This window comes from Rhinolophus sinicus, linkage group LG10 (assembly GCF_036562045.2).
Source record: "Rhinolophus sinicus isolate RSC01 linkage group LG10, ASM3656204v1, whole genome shotgun sequence".
NCBI classification, from domain to species: Eukaryota; Metazoa; Chordata; class Mammalia; order Chiroptera; family Rhinolophidae; genus Rhinolophus; species Rhinolophus sinicus.
This window is the reverse complement of record NC_133759.1, coordinates 56,009,650-56,032,737: the sequence shown is the minus strand read 5'-3', so window position 1 is coordinate 56,032,737 and position 23,088 is coordinate 56,009,650. Positions and strand designations below refer to the sequence as shown.

The 23,088-nt window shown below is 38.8% G+C and overlaps 1 protein-coding gene across 20 annotated transcripts in view; it reads left to right on the top strand.

Annotated features, from left to right (window-relative positions):
• The window catches only part of CADPS (calcium dependent secretion activator), a 463,055-nt gene that overhangs the window by 316,723 nt on the left and 123,244 nt on the right, over nucleotides 1-23,088 (top strand). For 11 of the 20 annotated variants that reach the window (XM_074313221.1, XM_074313220.1, XM_074313225.1 and 8 more), the window contains exons 12-14: nucleotides 1,109-1,120; nucleotides 9,734-9,870; nucleotides 13,282-13,469. In XM_074313221.1, coding sequence (XP_074169322.1) covers nucleotides 1,109-1,120; nucleotides 9,734-9,870; nucleotides 13,282-13,469 — 337 coding nt within the window. The remainder of the gene's footprint in view (nucleotides 1-1,108; nucleotides 1,121-9,733; nucleotides 9,871-13,281; nucleotides 13,470-23,088) is intronic. The other 9 variants (XM_074313223.1, XM_074313222.1, XM_074313226.1 and 6 more) reach the window with 1 other exon arrangement.

Below are 23,088 nucleotides of genomic sequence, written 5' to 3'. Positions count from 1 at the left end.
TAAGAACAACATTCAGGGAGTTAACTTTTTAATCACTTTATTAGTACTTCCACGGCAAAGGGAAGCTACAGAAAAATGGGAGAGGACTTTTGGGTAGAGAAAAATAAACACTCCAGTCTTGTCATGTCGCTGTCTGTTCAAGGGAGACTTGAGAATGGAACATTTTACAGTTTGGGAAACTTGGGGGTAATTGTGAGTTTATTTGGGTCTTTCTAAATTCTGTTTAACAGCTTCTAGGTGCAGTTTTTAATTTTTTGCAATTTTCAAATGCTTAATTTCAAAATGAAAAGACACGTCTAAGAAAGAGTGGAGTGGAGTATTTATCTGGAATTGTAAATACTGAAAAAAAAAATAGATCCTGCTATTCATTAGTTTGTATAAGACTCTACAATGATCTGGGGAGGGTTCCACCAAAACTTATAACATTTTTGTTCTTTTGTGGTTTTGTTGGTGTGTGTTGTTGATTTAATTTTTCCCTTTTTTTGATTAAAACTTGAGAAAAATTAAGTCAGTGCCTAGCTATACAACTTTTTAAAACAACAACTTGCAATTTTCCAATTTGTAAAGGCCAGTGTTGCTTACCTTGGAAACGATGTCCAAATCTGTAGTTGAGTGTTGCCACAATTTATTATGCCATGTGGCCTCTCAACTGAGACACCTGATCCCCTGTCCAATCTGTGTTAGAGGAACAGTCAAAAATCAGTACCTCAGAGTGGGAGGGGGAGTGGTATTTTAAGGTTTGCTATTTGGTCGATGATTATTTGATGTATCACTTGCAATGAGTCTCATTTTAATGTCTGTTTCTCAACTAATAACTGTTAATCATATCATAGATTCCCAAAGTTGGGTGTTTTTGAGAATTGTTCTGTTTTTGCTACCACTTGAACAGCCTTCAACAGTTAGGGGGTGGTCTTGGTTACTGTTGGTTCGGGGTGGGGGTTGATTTTGGTTTTCGTTTTGTTTTGTTTCCTTTAAGTTTTCTTGTTCAATCTTTGTTCGAACCCAAGAACTTTAGCTGCTAGGTTAGAACTCCTGTCTGCTTTCCTGAGCCTTGTTGCTAGTCTTTATGTTATTCTGGTTTGTTCCTTCTTACCCTGCTAACTTCTAGCTGGACTGAAGGGTAAGTGTTCCCCTATAGCTAGCACAGCTCAGATAATCAGACTAGATTATCTGACACCTGCAATGTGCTTCCTCCCTCTCCTCTGAAATCTTCCTCATGTCTAGACTTTGTAGTAAGACTTTTCATGTTATTTTCCTGACCTTAGGTTTGAAATGTCAGCTTCCATACTGAAACTAGGATGCATGTGATGTGTGCATAATTGCCTCCTCTCCTTGGCTTTCATATTGGCATCAAATGATCCTCTGAATAAAGCCAACTAGTAACATCTCCTCATTTTTTTCATTCCAAGAACATTAATTAACATCACAACGAAGTGGCAAATAATGCTTTTGTTTCATGGAATTGACAGCTATCTGACTGCTTAATGCCTGAAAACAGATCATTTTGCACTCTGATAATGTATTGTTGTTTTTCCTGTCCCATTCCAAAGATTAGAATGATCGGTGCACCAATGATAAGGTAACCATCAATAACCTTAACAAATAGATAGGTGGTGTAGGAAACCCAAATGTGTTAACTGAGCAAGACTTCAAGAAATTGTGAAATACAATTAATAAAGTAAATGCATTATTTGAACACTAAATAATTAATTCTCCCTGGCTTGAGGGTGTGCTCTAAGGAAGACCCGATGGAGGATTAATTTTGAAAGGACAGCAGTAGTACACGGGACGACCTGCCGTGCACAAAAACAAGAAATGAAGCACACAGCTGAGTCCTAATGTACTTTATTCATAAAAGTTGCAGATTTACAGTCACACAATTTCATGGAGCGCTTTGCCCTCTGGTCTTGACTGTCTCTCTGCTACTCCCCCAAGGACAATGACAATAACTTCAACATCATTAGTATTTGTATTAATTTTTCTAAAAATACAACTAAAAGAGAAAAAAGAAACTGAAACTTAGGAAAATATTTTCCTTCACAATTTGAGTTGTTAATAAAAGAGAGTATACAATCTCTTTATTCATGTAGGAAAACTCTGACCACCAAAAAAATGTGTTGTGGACAGACTTGACATTAGAGGGAGCTAGAAAATTTGGTCAAGAGAGCAGGCAAATATGTACTTGAGTATTCTGAATGCTAATTTAGAAGTCGCAGGTCATATCATTTCTCCTGATCATTTAATAATAGTCCTTCTAATACTTTTAGTTTATTTCTTTAATTTGCTTTCTTTACCCCTTTCTTTCTTTTTTCTTTTATTTTGCATAAATGTACCCCTGGCTAGCAGACAGATTTGATTTTTTTTTTTTTAACACTCCAAGCAGATACTTAATTTAACTTTACTTTCCTTTGAATGTCTGATGAGGCATTTTAAAAAGCTTACCATAGTATGTGAACTTAGTGGGAATTTAGGGTTTTGCTCTACTTTTTTTAAAGAGTGAAAGGAAGGATGGATGAATAAATGACTGAATGAGTTGTGTTCTGCGTAAATTCACATGTATTTGCACCACAGTGCATTGCTCTCCTAGTAGATTCCCAAATAGTCATTTCCCTTCATTCTTTTCTATAGTGTTATCTCTCGAGATTTTTGCTATAGCTTCTTGATTGTCAACTTGCAGTTGCTACATTGCAGGAATGCAACATCAAAGAATTAATTCGATATTAACTTAATTTGCATGACCTAAAACCACCCTGGAAATCACTTTCCTTCTCATTGTAAAAATCAATGGTCTTTTAAAAGAATAGGCTCCACAATCAGGCTCTAAATTTTCTAAATACCATGATATGTTCTAAATAGACCATATTACATGAAGGTTCATTTCTTTTTTAACTACTTGACACATATTTAATATATTATTCACTAATCAGCTGAGTATTTTCATGTCATGGAGTGATTTACAGTAAAGTACATTATTAATTAGTCAATTATAGAAAATTTATTTTTGCTCATGTTGCAGGGAAAGTAAAAACATCAAGTACTCTGTAAGTTAATTGAAAATGTAATAGTTACAGCAAGGAAAATTGCAAATCATGCATTTATTTATTTTGAGATCATTAACAAAATCTGTTATGATTTTTACTCAAAGCAGCTGTCTTATAAAGAATTATAAAAATTAACATTGCAATACACATCACATGTTTATCCCCTTGGATGCATTGCCATAGTAATTTTAAATTCAAGATTTTTGCAGAATTCATTGTGGCCCTTCATAGATTCTGAAGAATTCACCCTCTCTTGGCCATGAAAGTTAGCTTGATTTAGTCAAAGGGACCATGAAGGAATTAAGTTGTTTCTCAAGGGCAGTAGGCATCGGAGGACCAGTCGTTTGCTTGCTGCGCAGAGCTCAGGAAGGGCACATCATCCCCTGGTTACTTTATCATGCCAAGAAAAACTCTTCTAGAAAAATCTGTAAACAGCCAGCTGCCATCAATCATTGTCATTTCTTTATTTCATGTCTTCTGATGAGGTTGACTACTGTCATTGTTCGTTATGTCCAAAGCATACATTCACTCTTGTACTGTCAAGCAGATATGACAAGCACACATTTTTCGTATAAGAAAGATACAAAGTCACCTTTTAATTTGCAGTTTGGGTTCACAATGACTTTAGAGTTACATTAGCTATTCTCTTGCCTCTAGCATCCATCAGGAGTAACGACAGCCATAACCGTGCTCTAAATTCCAGTAATAAACAGCTACCTCTAGCTTATTGTAAAAGGGATTCCTTTTACAATAATTGCCTCTTTCAGACAATGTTATAACAGTACAATCATGATTATTTTTAACAGCAAAATTTCTTTTTCTCTAGGCTATAAAAAGTTCCAAAATGTCATATTACAAAATAAAGAGAGATTTGGCCTTTTGTCTTCATTCCCTTAGCTGTGAGAAAAACTGGAAAATCTCAATAAAATGAAATTGAAAACCATGCTTGGTAGACCTTATCGCAAACTTATCTAAAAATTTTTTATATTTGAAATGAAGTCACATAAAGATGCTTGCTATTAAGATAAGAAATTATGAAAAATATTATATATTTTTTCCATTGTGGGGGGAGAAGAAAAAGAATATCAAACAGGTCATGACTGAGAATATCAAACATCATGATCAATTAAAGAACAACATAAATGATAGAGTGGCCAATTAGTGACATCACTTGAATTTTAATGAAGTAGATTGAATGAGAGTATAAAACCTACTTAATCATATCACTTTAGGAGCTGATATTTCCCCAACATTCCTTAAATGCCCAACCAGAATTGTTTCTGAGCAAACCTGGAGTAAAGGTTTTGATTAGTTTCCACTTAAAAGTGTATCTACCTTCCAACAGTCGGTGTGTCCACCAGCTTGCTTCTGTGCCATGGATACCATTGATAGTATTTTAAATTTCTTAATGTAGTTAGGTACCAATATCAGCTTTATATAGCCAAGTTGAGTCTGAAGTCAGTCTCCTATGCCCATTCGATAAAGGACTTCAAAATCCTCATGCAATTAAACCCAGAAGTGAAACAAGTAGCATTGTTTGGAAGATGTGTTGAATGATGCCCTAGCTGCAGCGCCTATATGGTTACATAGCCCGTTTCAGTACATTTGGAGCCCTTACAGACCAAGCAGGACTTAGGAACTGTTCAGCCAGGTCTGAAAACGGTAAAGGGCAAAGGTTGAAGTCAGTTCTTAAAATGCAGTAGTCAATCCTTGATTTCTAAATTTAAAATGATAATAATAAATAATAATAATAAAGTGTATTGATATGCATCTCCCAAAGCAAGAGATAATCCAAACATCATTGGAGTTGTAAGCAGCCACTTCACCCTCCTAATTCTATTTTGCCCACCCTAGCGTTAAAATTCATTTTCTTTCTCTTGACATAAGCCAAACATTGGCAAAGGAAGGGATCCCGAGGTGTCCTGAATTTAAGAATTAACTTTCTCCTACTTTGGCTCTGGGCTATTTTCCCCTTGCTAATGTCAACACTGGAGTTTTCCTTCTCTTTAATCAACCCATTCCAATTGTTTATAGGGGGAAAATGGAGTTGCACAGAGCATTTATTTTTAAATGTTCAGCGCTGTAGAAGAACAGACTGGGACAGTGCAAGGATGACGAGATGGTGTTGCTTGGGAAGCACCCACAAGTTCTTTGAAACAGAATTTGGAACAGCTGGACCACTGCAGTGTTTTATTTTAAAATAGACAACATATGTAATGCATATGGTCCTAGACATGTATGGAGACACAGGCAGACATTCTGAATGGTATCCAAAGACACCTGCACCTAGAATTCTGTTTCCTTCTAGAAGATTTTTTTCCCCTGAGAGCACATGTTCCCACTTTTGGATTTGCAAGATGCCATCTGAATCCCCATGTGTGTGACTCCTTAATAAAGTCAGTGGGAAGTTTCCTGGGGTGGAGGTGTCAGAGTAAGTCCCTTAATAAACACTTTCTAAGGACATGGCTCCTCTGGGAGCTGGCAAGGGAAGTAACAGGTCAGAAACTTGCCCTCAAGGAACATGCTATTTACCAAAGGATTCGATTGGTATGTGTGTGTTGCAACCACACAGAAATTGGAACATAACCTATCAAAAACTCAAAGATGGGACGTAGGAGTTGGTTATTAGCTGGGGCAGAGCAGAAACATAAAACAGAGAGTTTGGAAAGGACTCCCAGCTTCCTAGAAACAATATGGTTTAAGAAGCAACCTATAACTAACATTAGGTATAAACTAAAAGACATCCTTGGCTTTCTAAGTACATAAACTGGCTTCAAGAGCACCAAGAAGCCCGCGCATTCCCTCCCAAGTAAGGTTTGTTGAACACTTCCCCTGTGCCAGGCACCCAGGTACTTTCCAGCTACTTCTCCTCTTCAGCCCCTCTCAACAGCCCTCTGAGAGTAGACCCAAACCCTGTTCTCAGCTTACAAGTGACGACAATGAGATCAGAAATACTAATCAGCCTGCCTCACATCGCATACCTGGTAACGGGCAGAGCTAGCCTCAGAGTTAGTCTTTCTGACCCCTAAGCCCACCCACTTAACCACCCGCTATCTTAGCACCAATAAACTTGTTGCCACTGAATTTAGTATATCAACATTCCATGAAATCAAGAAATAGAAAATATTTGTTGAAAGAGTGAATTTATTTATTTTGATTATATTATTTTCATTATAGTGACACTTGTATCAAGTGTCTTCTATGGACTAAGTACTGTTGTAGGTGCTGGGAATAGAGCAGAGAATAACAACAACAATTCCCTGTTTAGATGGAGCTTAAAAATCAGATCCCTTTCTTAGGAAGTACAAATTAGTTGTTAAAATGTAGTCATGGGGATGTAGGGTATTACATAAGGAATACAGTCAGTAATATTATAATAACTATGTATGGTGTTAGATGGGTACTAGATTTGTTGGGGTGATAGATGGGAGGGTTTGGGGGCAGGGTGAGAAAGGTGAAGGGATTAAGAAGTACAAATTGGTAGTAACAAAACAGTCATGAGGATATAAAGTAAAGCACAGAGAATAGTCAATGATATGGTAATAACTATGCATAGTGCCAGGTGCGTACTAGGCTAGTCAGGGGATCACTTCTTAAATTATATAAATGTCTAACTAGATGCTGTACACCTGAAATTAATATAAAATAATATTGAATGTCAAAAGATAAATAAATGTTATGGAGAATTTTTTTAAAAAATCAGATCCCCTCCTCTCTGACTCCTGAAAATAGCATTCCTGGCCTACCACTCCTCTTTCTTTTACGGAATATAACAAGCTCAATGAAACTCTCAAAGATTTCATGAGAGCCAGCTACCCTTTTAAGCACTCTTGAGTTGTTGGAACCATTAAGATAATGAGCCTAATTCTGAGTAAATGATGATTTCGTGTAAGCAAAACCCAGAGGCTGCTCCTTTTACTTGCTGTAAATTCCCACTGCAGTAAGTAAGCCTCATCCCACACATACAGAAGTGTGCAAAGGATCTTAAGGATGATTAAATGACAGTAACAGCAGAAAGAGAACTGAAAGTTCAGCTCATTTTACACACCAGGAAATTGAGGCTCGGAGAGCTAACAACTCAGCCAGCATCCCACAGCTATTTAAAAACGGAGCTCAAATTAGAATCCAGACCTCCTAAATCGGGCCCAGCTTCATTCCACATGTGGACCCAGAAAGAGAGAGGAAAGAAAGAAAGGGAAATGAATCTTTATGTTGAGAGGGTTGCCTTCTGAAAAGGAAAACAGGCTAAAGCATGTATTTTCTTTAAAGCTGCTTTAAAACGTAAGTAAAACCAAAATTGTTCTTCAGATGTACTCCAAGCCAAGAATTAGCAGGGTGAGATGGACTGTGATGGACTGGGGTGGGGGTAGAGAGGGCATCCGTATCAGGTCTCTGAGAAGGAACCAAGTCGCCTTTTCAGATCCATTTCCTGAGTGGGCAGCAAGGCAAAATATTTCATCGCAAAGTTTTCAAGAGGTTTAACACAAAAAGAAAGAGTAGGAGACTTGAAACATGTGCCATATTTTTAACAGCTACAAAAGAGCCCCCTTCTCTTTGCACTAAATGACCGGTTGCACCATCATAATTGAAGAGCAATAAAATAGCAGAGCCAAACTGGCAAAGTGAGTTCCCGGCCGATTTGTCGCCTCACAGCCTCTCCTGAGCAATCCGAGAGTAAGAAGGCCGTGCCAGCCAAATGCTGCATCTGTCTGGTAACGTGGGGAGGGCAGGGAGGCTTCTGATGGGGATGAAACAGGATAAACAATTCGTGTACCCACTGTTAGTTTTTCCTGAATGAAATTGACCCGGGACTGACAGGATGGAGATGAGAGGGCAGAATCTGTCCTGAGAGGTACGCGGTGCAGGGTTGCCATTCTGCCAGGGGAGACCTAAAGTGGAAGTTCTCTCTCTCTCTCTCTCTCTCTCTCTCTCTCTCTCTCTCTCACACACACACACACACACACACACAGAGGCATGCACCCTGAAAACAGCTAGCTTTTTCCCCAGCACCAACTTCCTGGCTACCTCTCTTACCAACCACCCTGAGTCAAAGAAGAAATGTAGTTTAGAGACCAGAGAAACAAACAAAGGAATCCTCCTAAATAAAGCATGTAACCTCAGTTTGAAAGCACTTTCTTGAATACAAATCTGAGGCAATTAACACAGTAAAGAGCATTCTTTCAGACTCTCTCATATTTCTGCACATGTGATATCCCTTCTAAAAGCTTGTGTTTTATCATCCTCATGGAACAATTTGGCTATTAAAACACACATTCTTCAACTTGCCTTCTGGAAACCGTTGCTTCTGTGTGTCTTGGGCATAAACAACACATCCTGTTCAAACACTGACCACTTGCTGCTTCTATGAAAAAAGACTGAAGATTTAAAAATGCTAATAGTAAGAGGGCATAAATCTAACATATCATGCATTTAGGTTTAAATGAAACACACATTCACTAATGTTTGGAGAAATCATCTTCAAGTCACATTGCTAACATGACCCAAGTTTTCAGCCATACCCCAAGCATGGGAAGGAAAACAAAAAGAACACTGCCTGAGATGAAGGTCACATATGAAAATATTATCCAAACACCCTCTCAAGTCAAAAATTGACTTGCCCTGTGTCCTGACAGCATTGCTGGTCCCTGGCAAGCCCCCATGCTCCAGTAGAATGTTACCTGTAAGGGGTGAATAAACCCTTGCTTGATTTGATGTAAGTTTTTTTTCTCTTCACAGTCTGCATATCAGGAGAGTGAGTAACTATGAGGTGGAGTGAGCTGATTCCTTTAATGTCTGGGATCGTCATTCCTACCTCTTCAGGATTTGCTTGAATTCTCTGAGTTGTTTTGCCAATTGAGGATAGAGTATTTCAGTTCCACATATTGAGATTAATTAGTTAGCCCTTAGGAGGTTTTGCCTACAGCCTTCACCCTGTAAGGAAAAGTGTGAATACGTTGAGACTATTAATTCACAATAAATGGCAGATCATAGCCCTTGCTGAGTAAATTTGTTTCTCTTTCATAAGCTTTGCTAACTGAGGGAGCACACTATAAGACAACATCCTTGGCTATTACAAACTAAATTCCCATTTAACTTATTCTCCAGGTTTCAATGAAAAGCTTCTGTTATTATTATTTTTTTTAATTTTGGAGGGTGGGGACCCAAACCTTCTGTGAAACCAAATTGGCAATGGGAATTTGGAAGGGGAGGATACAAATATTGTCACTTTGCTGAAAATCAGCATAACCCTTTTCCAGATAATCCCAATAATTGTAGAGAATTGCTCTAGATATAACCACTGGAATGGCAGAATCTATTAAAAACCTAAAAAGCTAAATATAAATAGGCTTTTATAAGCAAAGACCCGATCTGCTTTCAGTGTTTGGTGAAACGCAGGCGAAGTTACGGTCGTGTGCTTAGCTTTTAAAGAACGACATAAAAGCACTGGAGTTGTGATCATTTGATAAACATGTTGATGCCAATATATGTTTGCCTAAATGCAACAAACTCACCAGTAAGTGATGCAAGTTGACAATGGGAGATAAAAAGAATATCTTGGGGATGATGGTGGGAGGCAACGGGAAACAGCTAGTGTTCGTAATGCCTAGTGAATTCCTGTGTATTTGAAATGTCAAAGAAAATGTGATGTATTTCTCTAAATTGTGTCTCTCTCTACATGTATAAATGAACAGATGCAGATAGAGCTCAAAAACATGGCATGGATGAATTTATCTCGTCCAACCCCTGTAACTTTGACCACGCTTCCCTCTTTGAGATGGTACAACGCCTTACTTTGGATCACAGACTTAATGATTCCTATTCTTGCCTGGCAAGTATATTCTTTGGTCTACGGCAATTTAAACATAATGACTTTTTTTTTAAAATGAAATATTTCTCTACCTTGATGTTAGAAGCTCTTTTCTCTGTTACAGAGCCCCTTTAACAATTATAAATGTGTTCTTGATTTCCTGAGTTGAGAATTTTTCTTACCAAAGAAAGAAGACAGAGCGGGAGGAAGTGATCGGTAGAGATGATCCAATTCCCCAGCCTCCCTATGTGAGCTTCCCCCTTTTCAGCTGCCACATGAGAAATATTCCCAAGAGGGTAGTCAAGTTTGGCATCTGCTTGCGTAGAACTTGTAAAAATCGCCTTGGTTTCTTAGACTTTGAGATCTCCCTCCTTCCCCACCCCAGAGGATAAGACCCTGTGCTCCTGTCTCTGAAATGAATGTGTTCTTTTTCTTTATTTTTGAAAGATTAAAATGATTTGTAAATAATAAACTCCACTTTTCAGAAGCTAAACTGGTTTGGGTTTGTTTGGGTGGCTTTTTTTCTTCATAGTATTTGATACATTTTTCACCCTTTGGGGGAATTTTTTCTGGCATTTAGACGTTTGGAAGTCCAGCTCTCCAACAAGAGCATCAACATTTCTTGAAATCCTGTTTTTAGCCTAGATTTAAATCATTTAGATTCAAGGGACTGCTATTATGTCTTCATTGGATTTCTGAAGCTGCATTTGGGTCTTTATACTGTCAGAGTCGGAAGCCTAAAAAGGACTCAATTTACTTTCTTCTGCAAACCATAAATTGTCACTTCATTTCTTAAAGGTAAATGTTACTAATCCCACTTTATAGATGGGAAGGGTAAGGGGAAATGATGAAATGACTTTACACGGAGGAAAAGCCTCATCCCTGACTCCAACTCCTAAGGTTAATATATCTGCATTTTATTAATATTGCATATTAACTAAGGCTAACATGTTATTGATATTAACATAAATATAATGAAAATATATTTCTTTTCTAAACGACACGGCTATATCCTAAATCCATTCCGACTAATTTTTATTTTAAATTTCTTCTTTTTCTGTACCAGAAGCCAAAATATTAAAAATAGTAGATAAAATAGGCTTAAAAATTGAAGTAAGATTAAATGGAATAATTTATTAATCTGTGTCTTTAAAAGATTCATTGATTATCTCAGTTTGGAATCACTTTATCAGAAGAATCTGAACTTTGCCAAATTGGAAAGAAACACATCACTTTAACTTAAAAAAAAAAGAAAGCTTACCTTGCATTGCAAGGCAATTTTTCTCAAATGCGTTTCCTATGATTATGTGATTATTCATATAATTATAAATCGCATTCATAAGACTTGTAAGAATATACCTCCGAACCTAAATCATTCCCTTTTACATATAATTTCTATTCTCCTGAGGAATTTTTTGAGGTGTATTATTTTCAAGGCTTTTTTCACATGATCTTTTTCTAAACAATTTTCTTTTTCACTAACAAATTCATCACTAAGGAGAGTTGGTAAATGCCCTCTAAAAAATGAAACCAGAAATGAAATTCTGAAGCTTGCTTTCTATTAGTCATGTATAGGCTTAAAAATATGGTCCAAAATCCAAAATTAATTATGAATAGCATAAAATAGTTTCCTTCCCCATTTGTATACCTGTATCTATTAATCATCATCCCAAATTTTCAAAATAACAGCAATTAAAAGGACTTTATCTCTTGCCTCTCTATATTTCATTTTTTTTATTATTACAATCTTTTTTTTTTTCTGTTAGTTTTGGAGACCGACCAGCAGGGATACATAAATTTTTCTGTGTCTTCGACTGAGTTCCTAATTGATATTTCTTCAACTCTTTTCAAAGCAGCTATTTTGGCATCCACAAAAGACTTGGTGTCATCTGAGTCGTAGAAAATATATTTTAATCTTTCACAGCAGTGTTGTTTCTAAGATTTAGCATTTGGGGTAGCAGATGGAGTGGCAAAGAAGTTGCCTATAGGGGCAGCCCACTGCCTCAACTACTCTCCCGCCCTCTGCAGTAACTTATAATTTGAAATAGGAAAGATGCCGTCTTTCGTTGGATGTATTGCTGAGCTGAATGTTGTCAATCGAAGATTCCCCAGATCATTAATACAAGCCGAGAGTGTTGCACAGGCCTCCCTCACTGCACTCGTGTGGCCTCTACTTGCCCCCAAGTCACTTTCTCCTTTTGCCTTTTCTCTCTCAAGACAGAGCCATCTTCAGAAGATGACTCAGAGAAGACCCTCACATTAAATTTGTATTTTTAAAAATCCTAATTTCCCAGCTTAGAAAGTACCACCTAAATTGGTATATTTCTTGCTCAGAAAGGTGCCAAAACCAAAAAAAAAAAAAAATCATTTTATTTCCTACTTGGCCCAAGGGTGACCCTGAATAGCAAGTCACATGGCCTTCCTGAGGGTTTATTTTCTTAAGTGCCTACGGAGGCAGCAATTTCTATCCCATCGTGCTTCCCAGTCTGCTCTGAATCGGAGATTTGTTCAGGTTCTCTTTTATAGCAGTTTACTTGCTGGTCCTGCAGCAAGCAAATAAATAAGAAGAAAACAAATAATTGCCAGAGGAAAAAGGAAGCAAAACACTAAACCAGGGCACGAGAAGTTCCTCTCGGTTTAATTGAACCATAGCTGAACACTTAGTCATGTTGTTCTCTTTGGAAATTACGTTATCATCTTCATTTCAAAATTAAATTTTTTTTGGCTTCCAAAGTGAAAAGATTTATAAAGTCTTGGCATGTATGTAGACAAATCCTAATATTTCTTAAGCCTTCAGAGTAGGAAACACAGAAGACCTGGAGAGAGACAGAGCTGGGTTTGAGTCCTGCCTGTTTTGTATTATCTGTGAGCCACTTAACAGCTCTGATTTCCATTTCCTCATCTATGACCTGCAGATAAATCTGCCCTGTCTACCTCGTAAGGTTGCTGTGGGGCTCAACTGAAACTTCTGTGTCAAGTGTAAAGCACTCTACCAATTTAAGGCATTAATGTTGTTACTTTTTCTTAGCAGAACCAAGACTTTGCCCTGCCCCACTCCAATACTCTTTTAAGGTGTACAGTTAAGTATTAGAAAAGTGGGGGAAACTCCTCCTGGAATCATACTGTCTGCTAATCCAGACTCCACCACATACTAGCTCTAGGATACTAGGGAAATTCCATGTCTTCCCTGAGCTTAATTTTTTCATCCATCGAGCAAGGATAGCAGTACCCACCCCAGAGGGCTGTTGTGAGGGTCGGACCAGGTAACACACACAGTGTGTTACCACAGTGGCTGTCAATTAACAAGCAGTCAGCAAGTGTTAACTCTGGCTACTTTTTAACCCCCTTCTCCAGTCACCCCCAACTCTAGCAGCCCTCCCCAAACAACCAACCTGTATTTAAAAGAAAGTCTCTCCTTTATTCCCCAAACAGGGCTGGTTCAGTCCTGGCCAGGTGTTTGTACTAGATGAGTACTGTGCACGAAACGGAGTCCGAGGCTGTCACCGACATCTCTGCTACCTCAGAGACTTGCTGGAACGGGCAGAAAATGGCGCCATGATCGACCCCACCCTCCTTCACTACAGCTTTGCCTTCTGTGCATCCCACGTCCACGGGAACAGGTAAGCACCTGTCTGGAGTTCCTGCTTGTAGCATCATCACTAACTCTCCTGCATCCCCACTCCCTCGGTATGCACACACACACACACACACACACACACACACACGCACACGAGTGCATGCGCGCACACACCAGCCATGCACACACAAAGAACACAAAGATCTAACTTAGTTTCTTCTCCTTTCAAGAGAATAAAGAAAATGGCAAATGGGACTTTGAGAGTGGTCTCTGAAATTAGAAAAATCTAGGTTCAAATCATGGCTTCTCCATTTGCTAGCAATAACCTTGGATGGTAATGAAATGTTTTGTGCCACAGTTTTCTCAGCTGTAAACAGTGATGATAGTATCCTCATGGGACTATTGAGAGGATGCAAATGGATACAAAGGGCTCAGCACAATGCCAGGAACATGGCAAGAGCTCTTAATAAATGTTTGCCTTTGTTGTTACTATCATTTGTTCCATAGCTATTACCAACTGAGTGTCCGGCACTCTGGTATACACTCAGCATATGTGGTGAACAAAAACTAGACACCAAACGAAAGCAGGGATACATAGAGATTGGTGCTTTGAGGAAAAGACAAAACTCCATGGTAGCATGTAATAAAGGAACACAACTCAGATGGCGTGGCTGGATGGCAGTCAGGCCTCTCTGAGGAAGTGGTAACTGGGCTGAGAACACAGGCAAGTGTAGGGGTTGAGGGTTCCAGACAAAAGGAGTGGCAGGGACAAATGCCCTGCAAGTGGGAGGCAAGTCCATCTCCAGAGCTGAAATAAGCCAGGTGAAGCTGAAAGGCAAAGATAATCACAAAGCATTTGATTTAACCATAGAGCTGGGAAGAATTTCTGAGATTAAATGTAATCAACTCCCCCAGTTTATAGATTTTATAGACAAGCCCAGAACATTAGTTCTTCTAATGCTGCACTAAGGACTCTCTTCCTTTAGACGTTGCCCAGCTCCTGGAGGAAAAGATCCAAGTTCTGAATAATGCAAAGCAGCAAATAATTTAAGAACATTACCATTTGGCTCTGAAGACACATTTTTGAAAGTTTTCTGAGAGAAATTTATTGGAATAAATTTCAATACTGCCACAGCCAGTTTACTATCCCAATGTAGGTAGCCTCACATTACTGTAAAGGCAAACCTACATTACCCCAGAGCACCCCAAATACCCAGGGAAGGCACACCCAGGGAAACCCAGTTGGCCTGAGAAACACAACCTGGGAGGAAAAAGTTGCTGCGCTGGGGAAATTCACATGTGGGAAAATCCAGAATTGACTACATTGATTTGAAATCAGAGCTGTGTCAGTTATCTTCATCTTTGCAAGCTATACAACTCTGAAATATCTGTGGGATTTGTTCTGTGCTTTTCCTCTCTGTAGTGGTGGTAAATTTTATGAAATGCAACTTGAACATGTAGAGCTAGATAACAATAGCATTGTGGGTTTGAATATTTAACAGGCAACAAGATTTTCATCAGCTCCCATTATTATCAGGTTCACGAGCCCAGTATATGACCTTTTATTTGCACAAAAGATATTCATGAAAATTCTGATACCTGGGAAGTAACTGGGCATAATTCTGCTTTTTATAAATATGTACACTTTGATGACTATCTGTTACAGCCTCTTGGACTGAATTCTTTAAAGAGAGAGAGAAGTTGCATTATATTCTCTGGGTTGTCACACTGTATTCTACATATGTTACTGAATAAGAAAGTGTTATAAAATAATGAAGTGTTTTTGTAAACTCCCTGGTAAACATCATCATGAATTATGATACACATTGTCTGGATTTCATATTGTAAGACTGCCACTTGATTCACAGTTAGGTTTATACATCTTGTCATGGAAACAGTTTTGGATTTCTTATTTTCTTTTCAATTCTGATTTTCCTTATGCAAGTTTGCATCTTTTTCTTTTTTTTTTTTTTTTGCTTATTATTTTAGTTTAAATGCATTTGCTCTTGCTGTTTGACGCATCCTTCTTTTTCTTTCTTTTGTTTGTGCATGTACGTGTGCTCTTGATTATCCTGTGGCTGGCCACACTCTCTGCATGCCCCATGTGACCACCCCCTCTCCAAAGTCAACAAATGCATGTGTACTTTAGTGGGCTGCCACCAAATGTAGACCCTGACGGGCGCAAAAGTCCCTCCCCATCTGAACCACAGGCTAAAAGAGACACCAAAAAGGAATCTAAAAAAAGGAAAGATTTCAAAACGCAGGCAAATCTAGAGCCCAAAAGGTAAGAAGTTATGTGTGTATTGGCTTGTGTTCTGTAATCTGTGACTGTGACCTCCCCCTGTCCCCATCTGTGCCACAACCTCCACCTTAGGTAACAGCAAGCTTTGTGCGCTCCTGAAATCTCTGTTCAGTTAAGCTCGTACAAAAGTTCACTTTAAAAATATCCTGGCAATGGGTAAAAATACCACGTATTAGGACTGAATTTGAGGCGGGTGTTTAGTGACTCTTAAAACATGTTCTTATTGAAAAAACTAATTGAGCAATATATTATAAACAGATTTATATTATATTATAATATGTTATATTATATATTATAAACAGAATCATGAGTCAGATTGCTTTTCAGTGGCATGTAGTCAGGGGTCTGGTACCTTACCAAGTCATGCATAATAAGCAACCCGTGCTTTATACTTTTGTAATTATGTTCACGGAGCAAATAAAATGTGTTGACATAAGATGGTCCATACATTTACAGTAGCTCCATTGTTTTCAGCAAAACTCCCTCAGTTCCACTGTTATCTCATGCAACAAATTTATTTTCAAATGATGCTTTATAACAAAGACACAAAATAAAGCCTATCACTAAATTAATAGCTCTTACTGGAATCACTTATGTAATGAGGTCCCTTGAAGGCACTTTTAAGTTCCAAAATTATGTTTATCCTCTCCTCTTTCCTCTGGCCTTTAGAGATACTCTCTTTGTGAGTTGATGAAATGGCAAATTGGTGGCTTTTTTCCCTAATAAACTAGATTTACAATTATTTCTAGTGTTATCCTTATGTCCTTCTTCACCTTTCCCACCCTAAATTAGCATTGATATTTTAAAGTTAGGTTGTTGCAGTTTTGAAACTGGTGTTAGGACCAGGGCTGGCATTGCCAAGCTACACAAAGTTCACAAGTAGGTTTGCTTTATGCTTCAGTATGAATATATTCACTGGAATATCTCTAAATCCTGATATATATATATATATATATATATATTTCACATGTAGGCAGACTGAATGACAATGCTGACTTTCTTTCTAGAGAATGTGACAGTCAGTGTATGCAGGTCCAATAGAGCCGTGATTCCACGTAGACACCTATCTTCTGAACTTGCCGGTTGTAAGGATGGAGGTGATGTGGAGTTTCTGTTTGTGTTTCCCAGTGAGGGTCTGAATGCAAGGCAACAATAGCTTGTAGCCAGTAAGAAAGGGGCTTGAGAATGTTGTGGGATGCCTGAGGAAGCTTCTCTGGCTGCTGTCCAAGGTGCTGCTTTTGGAGTGATTGGTGTTGAAACAGAACAGAGTAAATGGCCACACTTGATGGATCCTGTGCCATGAAAAACTAGCCAAAAGGACCTTGAATGGTACTTTGAGAGGCTTATGTGTGTTCAAGGGTCTATGTTTGCATGCATTTTTTAATGAAGAGTAAGTCATAATATTAAGTATCAGTTGTGTAGCATTCTGCAATTTACAAAGTGCTTTCATATAGTCTATCGCATTTGCTATAATATTTTCAAGTCAGCTATTTTTACATCCATTTTGCAGATGATTACACTGAATGTCTGTAAATTTAAGTGACAAACCTAGATATTCTGAGTCCAAAATTCTTCCTCTTTGCACTATATCAGCACTGTACATAGATTCTAAAGGTCTGAGTATTAGAGCCTGTTCTGTACAAATACAGGACTATTATATCTCATTTCTGTGCCTCAGTTTTCTCATCTTCAAAATAAGCACATAGAATCATAGCATCTGTAATATCTCATCAACCTCTAAAATTATAATCTATGGATTATAATAGCAAATGAAATAGTACATTGTCAGATTTCCTAAGTAAAGTTTAATTAAAATAAGGACAGTTGCTGCCTCTTAATAAGTACTTGTTATATGCCAGGCACTGTGAGAACTGCTGTTTTTGTATATGATCTTATTTTATCCTTGTTACATCCCTATACGTATTGTTATTACCTTCACCTGACATAGATGCCCGGCTCCATATGACTTGCTGAATCAAATTATATGAGGATGGGACCTAGTACTTTCCATTTTAACAAACTCCCCATGTGATTTATATGCACACTAGAGTGTAAGAACCACCGCACAAGTTGAAAATCAGTGGTGGCAACTGTTAAACCTTTAGACATAGAACACATCTGTGTGAAAGAAACAAAAACTCCAAGTAAAAAGGAGAAATTTCAGCCCACCACTTCAGAGTTTGTTTTGGGGGCTTTGTTTGCAGGGGGATGTCCTGTTCATTGTTGGATATTTAGAAACATCGCTGGCCTCTACCCACTCGATGACAGTAGCACCACCCCACTGTAGCGTGACAATCAAAAATGTCTCCAGACATTGCCAAGTGTCTCCTGGGGGAAAAGATCACCCCCAGTTGAGAATCACTATTGTAAAAGATGCCAAACATATGGATGGTTCCACATTTTCCAGCAATTGGAATTATAGAAAGCAAATATCTTCCTAATTGACAGGAAGTGTCTCCTTTGAGTTAGATGTTTACAATTCACAAAGGCATAGTTTTTCACAGAGATTTGACACAGGCTTCCAGAGAAGGTGAGAGAAACTGGGTCATGAGCACCTGAGCACTCACTAATGATTTCCAGCTGCAGCAGGGTGGGGCTCTGCCTCCACCTTTGGGGCTGCTGAGTTAGTGTTAATAGGTAAAACGTTAATGGTTAGGTAAAAAGTGACTTGTTACCTAATCTGAAGCTGGTTGTGACATAACAATAGGAATGGGCTCTATTGTTCAGTTAAATTCAGTTAAAGGGCAGTTTGTGTCCACGACTCATGAATTCCTTCTTCATCTGGGTCAAAGAATAGATAACATCTCTACATACAAATAGTGATCATCCTGGTAAAAGAGGTTTGGAAAATGGTTTCGCCAACACCAAAGGCCATTGATAGCATTCGAAGGAGATGCTCCCTTTGGGTTGTCTAAAATACATATACATTGTATATTATATATTCTGGCTTTCTCCACAAGGCCAAAATTACCAAGAGGGCCAAATTGATTTAGGACATATTTAGGACAAAAATAGAAGACTCTTTGATTAATTCAGATGATTGTTATATCTCACCCGGAAATGTTAAAACTCATACCAAATGGCCGAATTTGGCATCTCACACCACACACAAGAGCTGACTCTGGGCAGGCAGCAAGGCAGAGAGGTTACAAATGCAGGCTGCAAAATCAGAATGTCTATGTGTGAATTAAGCTCGCACACTTATTTGTTATGGAGTAAGTGACTGAACTTCTTTGAACCTCAAACTCCCTTAGTTCCTCCCAGATAGTTCCAAGGCATTTGATCTTCAGAGCCCACTGAGTTAGGCCTTGGTCGTCAAACTCAGCTGCACATTGGAATCATGTAAGGAGCCTAGAATCGCCTGAGCCCCACCTGCAGAGGTTCTGACTTGATTCATTTGGGATATGGCCTAAGCATCATGCTTTTAAAAATCTCTTCAAGTGATTCCTTTAGGTAGCAACGTTTAAGAACCACTGACTGAAGGAACATTCATTTGGGCCAGCTCTTTAAAACTGAACCCATGTTCTCAGAGAAGGAAAAGGAAAATGTACATTCAGCTGGTTGCACTTGGCGATCATAAAACCCACAGATGTAAATCGCTACATCTTCTGATTTTTAAATCAGCTCCTAAGGTTGCAGTACTTAATTTTCACCATAATATTTTTCGTATTCTTTCTAGATGACATTTAGATTAGCATCACTTTGGTCACTGTCCCACAGTGACAAGGCGATCAAACAGCTCCGATGATTGCAAGTTGCGTCAATGTTCCTTGGATCCCTTTATTATTGGGATGGAAAATTTTTCTCATTTACATTATTATTTAACATTTCTTGAATGCCAGTGCTGCTCTTCACATATGGCCTGCCTAGAAAGTACATTGTATCAGCAATTAGCAAATCCATAATGCCAACCGCCCCAATCCAAAGTAAGCTGCATAGATTAATGAGTCTGCAAGCAGATGCAAGAGGGCAGGAGCCCTAAAAATCTCTGAAAATGTGTCCAAGGATTCTTTTGGGAGATGTATTTGGAGCCAAGGTGCTGCTTGTGTGCAGAAACGATGTGCTCCCTGTGGGTTAGATGTGAGTAACAGAACATTCAGACGGAACTCCCTTTTCTCCTCTGTTACTCCACCAGGGTCCCTAAATCAGTAAGTGGTTCCATCTACCCAGTTGCCCAAGACATACCCTCAGGAGCCTCCTCTCTCTTTCTCACCCAGCACATCACAAGGGTGCAATCACTATGCCCCATCCATTACATTAAGTATCTATCTCCACGCCTATCCACTTCTCCCTCTCTCCAGTGCCACTGCCAGAATTCAGGTCGCTGTCTTCTCTCCTCTGGACCACAGCCGTTGCCTTATTGACTGTATTCTTGCCTCCAGTGTTGGTCCCTCACTCCTAATCCATGTTGCATAATGGTTTCTTTTATTGCTTTTTTTTTTTTTTTTTTTTTTTGCAAGTGCCTACCTGGAAGTAAATGAGTAGTTTTTGCACAATTACATGTTTTCATGTTTTTCCTTTCACTCCAATCTCACCTTCCTCCCCTTCTCTCCCTCTCTCATTTCTCTCCTTCCTGTCTTCCTCCCCTCCCTCTCTCCCTCTTCCTCTGTCACACACACATACACTTATTATGACATTGTGTCTGGGGCTTTTTAACTCTCCCTCTCCAAAAGAGAAAGAGAGAAAAGACTGTGTCGCAGGAACAGCTGTTTTACCAACCTCTGAATACTGTACTTTAGTAGCAGGCAGGTGTGGGTGGGGGGTCACAGTGACCCCCACATTCTTGGCCACATGTTACACATGGACACAGGACATTATTGCACTTGTGGGCAGGAGCACGTGGCTGTGGCTGACTGGCCTCCCAGCTCTGAGCAGGTGCTGGTCTTGCATACAGCTAAGTCACACTCTCTAACTTCTAAAGAACCATCTTCACCTAATGGGAAACACTCTTAAGAGAGGTGGGGGGGAAATCAAAACATTTTAAGTAAATGTCTGAATTCCCAAGGAGAAATCCTCTTTAGAGTTTGTATGCTAACTTTTCATGTGACTCTTCCAGGAGGAAATTTGCCCCATGAGAACAGCAGAGTTTCTAACTCAGGCATAAAATATTATGAAATGTGCTGATTTATTTATGGCCCATAACAAATTATCAAGTAATATGCATTTCCCTTCTAAAATTCCAACAGTGTGTCCTCATCTTGTCATTGAATTCACTGGTGAAAAACATATTTGCAGATGTCACACCCTTTTCAGGGTGGATGTGTTAACAAAAAGCCACACATATAACTGGTCTGACCATTTAGAAGTCAGATACAGGTGCTCAGGGTAGAATCTAAAGCTTAATTGTCTATGTTTGTCTAGAAATAAAGAAGCCCATGTCTTCTCTTAATCCTCAAAGAGAAAAATTTACGTAGTAGCTATTTTAGAAATTGGTCCTTCTCTGGGGAAAGAAATATATGCTTTCTAATCTTCTCTTGCGTTCTTGCTTCATTCAGTACCTGGACCTAGCCTGAGCCACTTTGACTAATGTCCATATAGTGACAATAGCATCCATATTCTTTAAGATTGTTCAGTAGGAAGAGATTTCTCGATCCTTCCCATACTTGTAATAATAGACACCTTCTGATATCGTTGGGTTATAGCTACGTGTTTATGAAAACAGTGAACGAGTCAGAAAAAACCTTACTGGTATATTTTTGCCATCCCCAGGCCTCTTTTTCAAATGGACTCATAGTCAACCTCAAGAAGCTTCAATGCACATTTGTCATGGTGTAGAAACTGCTTGTTGCTGCTTCCTGTCCTACCCTTTGTGATACAAACACTTTGATATATTTGTTTTAGCAGCGTGTCTGAGCCCCAGGGCATCAGAGCATAATTAGAAAGGGCATGGGCTGGAGGGAAAGGAGAAGGAAAGGGTAAGGCTGGGCTTTCCTAATGAAGCAGTGACCATGGCATGTGAGAGTCCTAATTACAATTTATAACTAACCCCGAGATTATACAAACCATCCAGATGAGTAAGCACGGATGTCTCTTTTAAAACTATAAAGTGTTGGTGCTATCTTCAATTCATAGTTATTAACCACTCGAAAGAGACGAAGGAAAATATTCCATGCCAGGGTTAAATTCAAAGGTATCATTCTCAAAGTTGTAGGGATAAGGAATTGCTAGGAGAAGTCAGTTAAAATAAGAGAGGTTGCCAGAGTGTGTTTGGTCTTAATGTTCCATTCAGGGAGCATTGCAAGGTACATTACTGAGATATTCCGTCCTACTCTGGCCCTTTAAGGTCTCATGTTTCTGGGCTGGAACAACTTAGTAGCAAGTAGGATTCAGTTATCATGCTTGTTTAAGGACATTTTCATGGATCCATAATGCGGTCTGCAGGCATGCATCCATTTGGAGAGAGAGAATATATCATGTTTACAGTGCCTGCACCGGCATATGTGGACATTTGCATTTGGAGAGAAAGTATATTCCCACTTCAGCTGGAGTTTTACCCCTTGTTGGTAGTGATTGAAGCTGAAAGCTGGCTGTATGTGGAGAGGTGGACCAGACATACTGGCCTCTTTTGTTGAATCATTTCTTTTTACACCTGGATTCTGCACCCGATTACCAAATAGATGCAATATCGGAACCTATCAACCATTGTAAGCTTTGCATTAATTTAGTAACCTGACCTTCTTGAAAAGATATCTGACCTTCCAAATGAGGGCTTTGTGGCCCAGCTTTCAACATAATGTGGAGAACTGTGCTAACAGGATAATTAAAAGCTGGGAATCTGTGTGCTTACCTGCGTGTGTAGGGACAGTTTAATGACCCCAAAGAGATAAATTCACTTTCGTTTTTACAAGACACATTGCAGCTTGATTTCTTTCACTGGATTGTTCATACTTAATTTCAAATAGCAAAATAAAATGTTTCACATTAAAAGCCTAGTACTTAATCATATTGGATTAATCCTACAATAGATATTAATTAATAAGCTATAGCTCAGAAGCATTTGGGGAAAGGGAGAACAATTTGTATAACTAGTAACTTAAAGGATGGTAGCTGGTTTATGGTATTTTCAACCTGACAAAAAAAAAATAATAAAAACACAACTCTAGATATATTATGATTTGTGACACGCCTCAAGATGGGAAACTGTGAGGAGAGTGAAGATGACAGAACTGGTGCTAACCACTGTGACGAGAACTTGAAGAACAACCGACGTGACATCTTTCCTATCATGCTGCTGAAAATGTCAACTTTGTGAAGGACAGTGAGAAAATTGTTTGCCGAGAACTTGAGAGGTAGATTCCAGAGCTGCCTGCTGTGTCAGATGCAATACAGTCTTTTGTGGCCAGAGACCCACTTCTGGCTC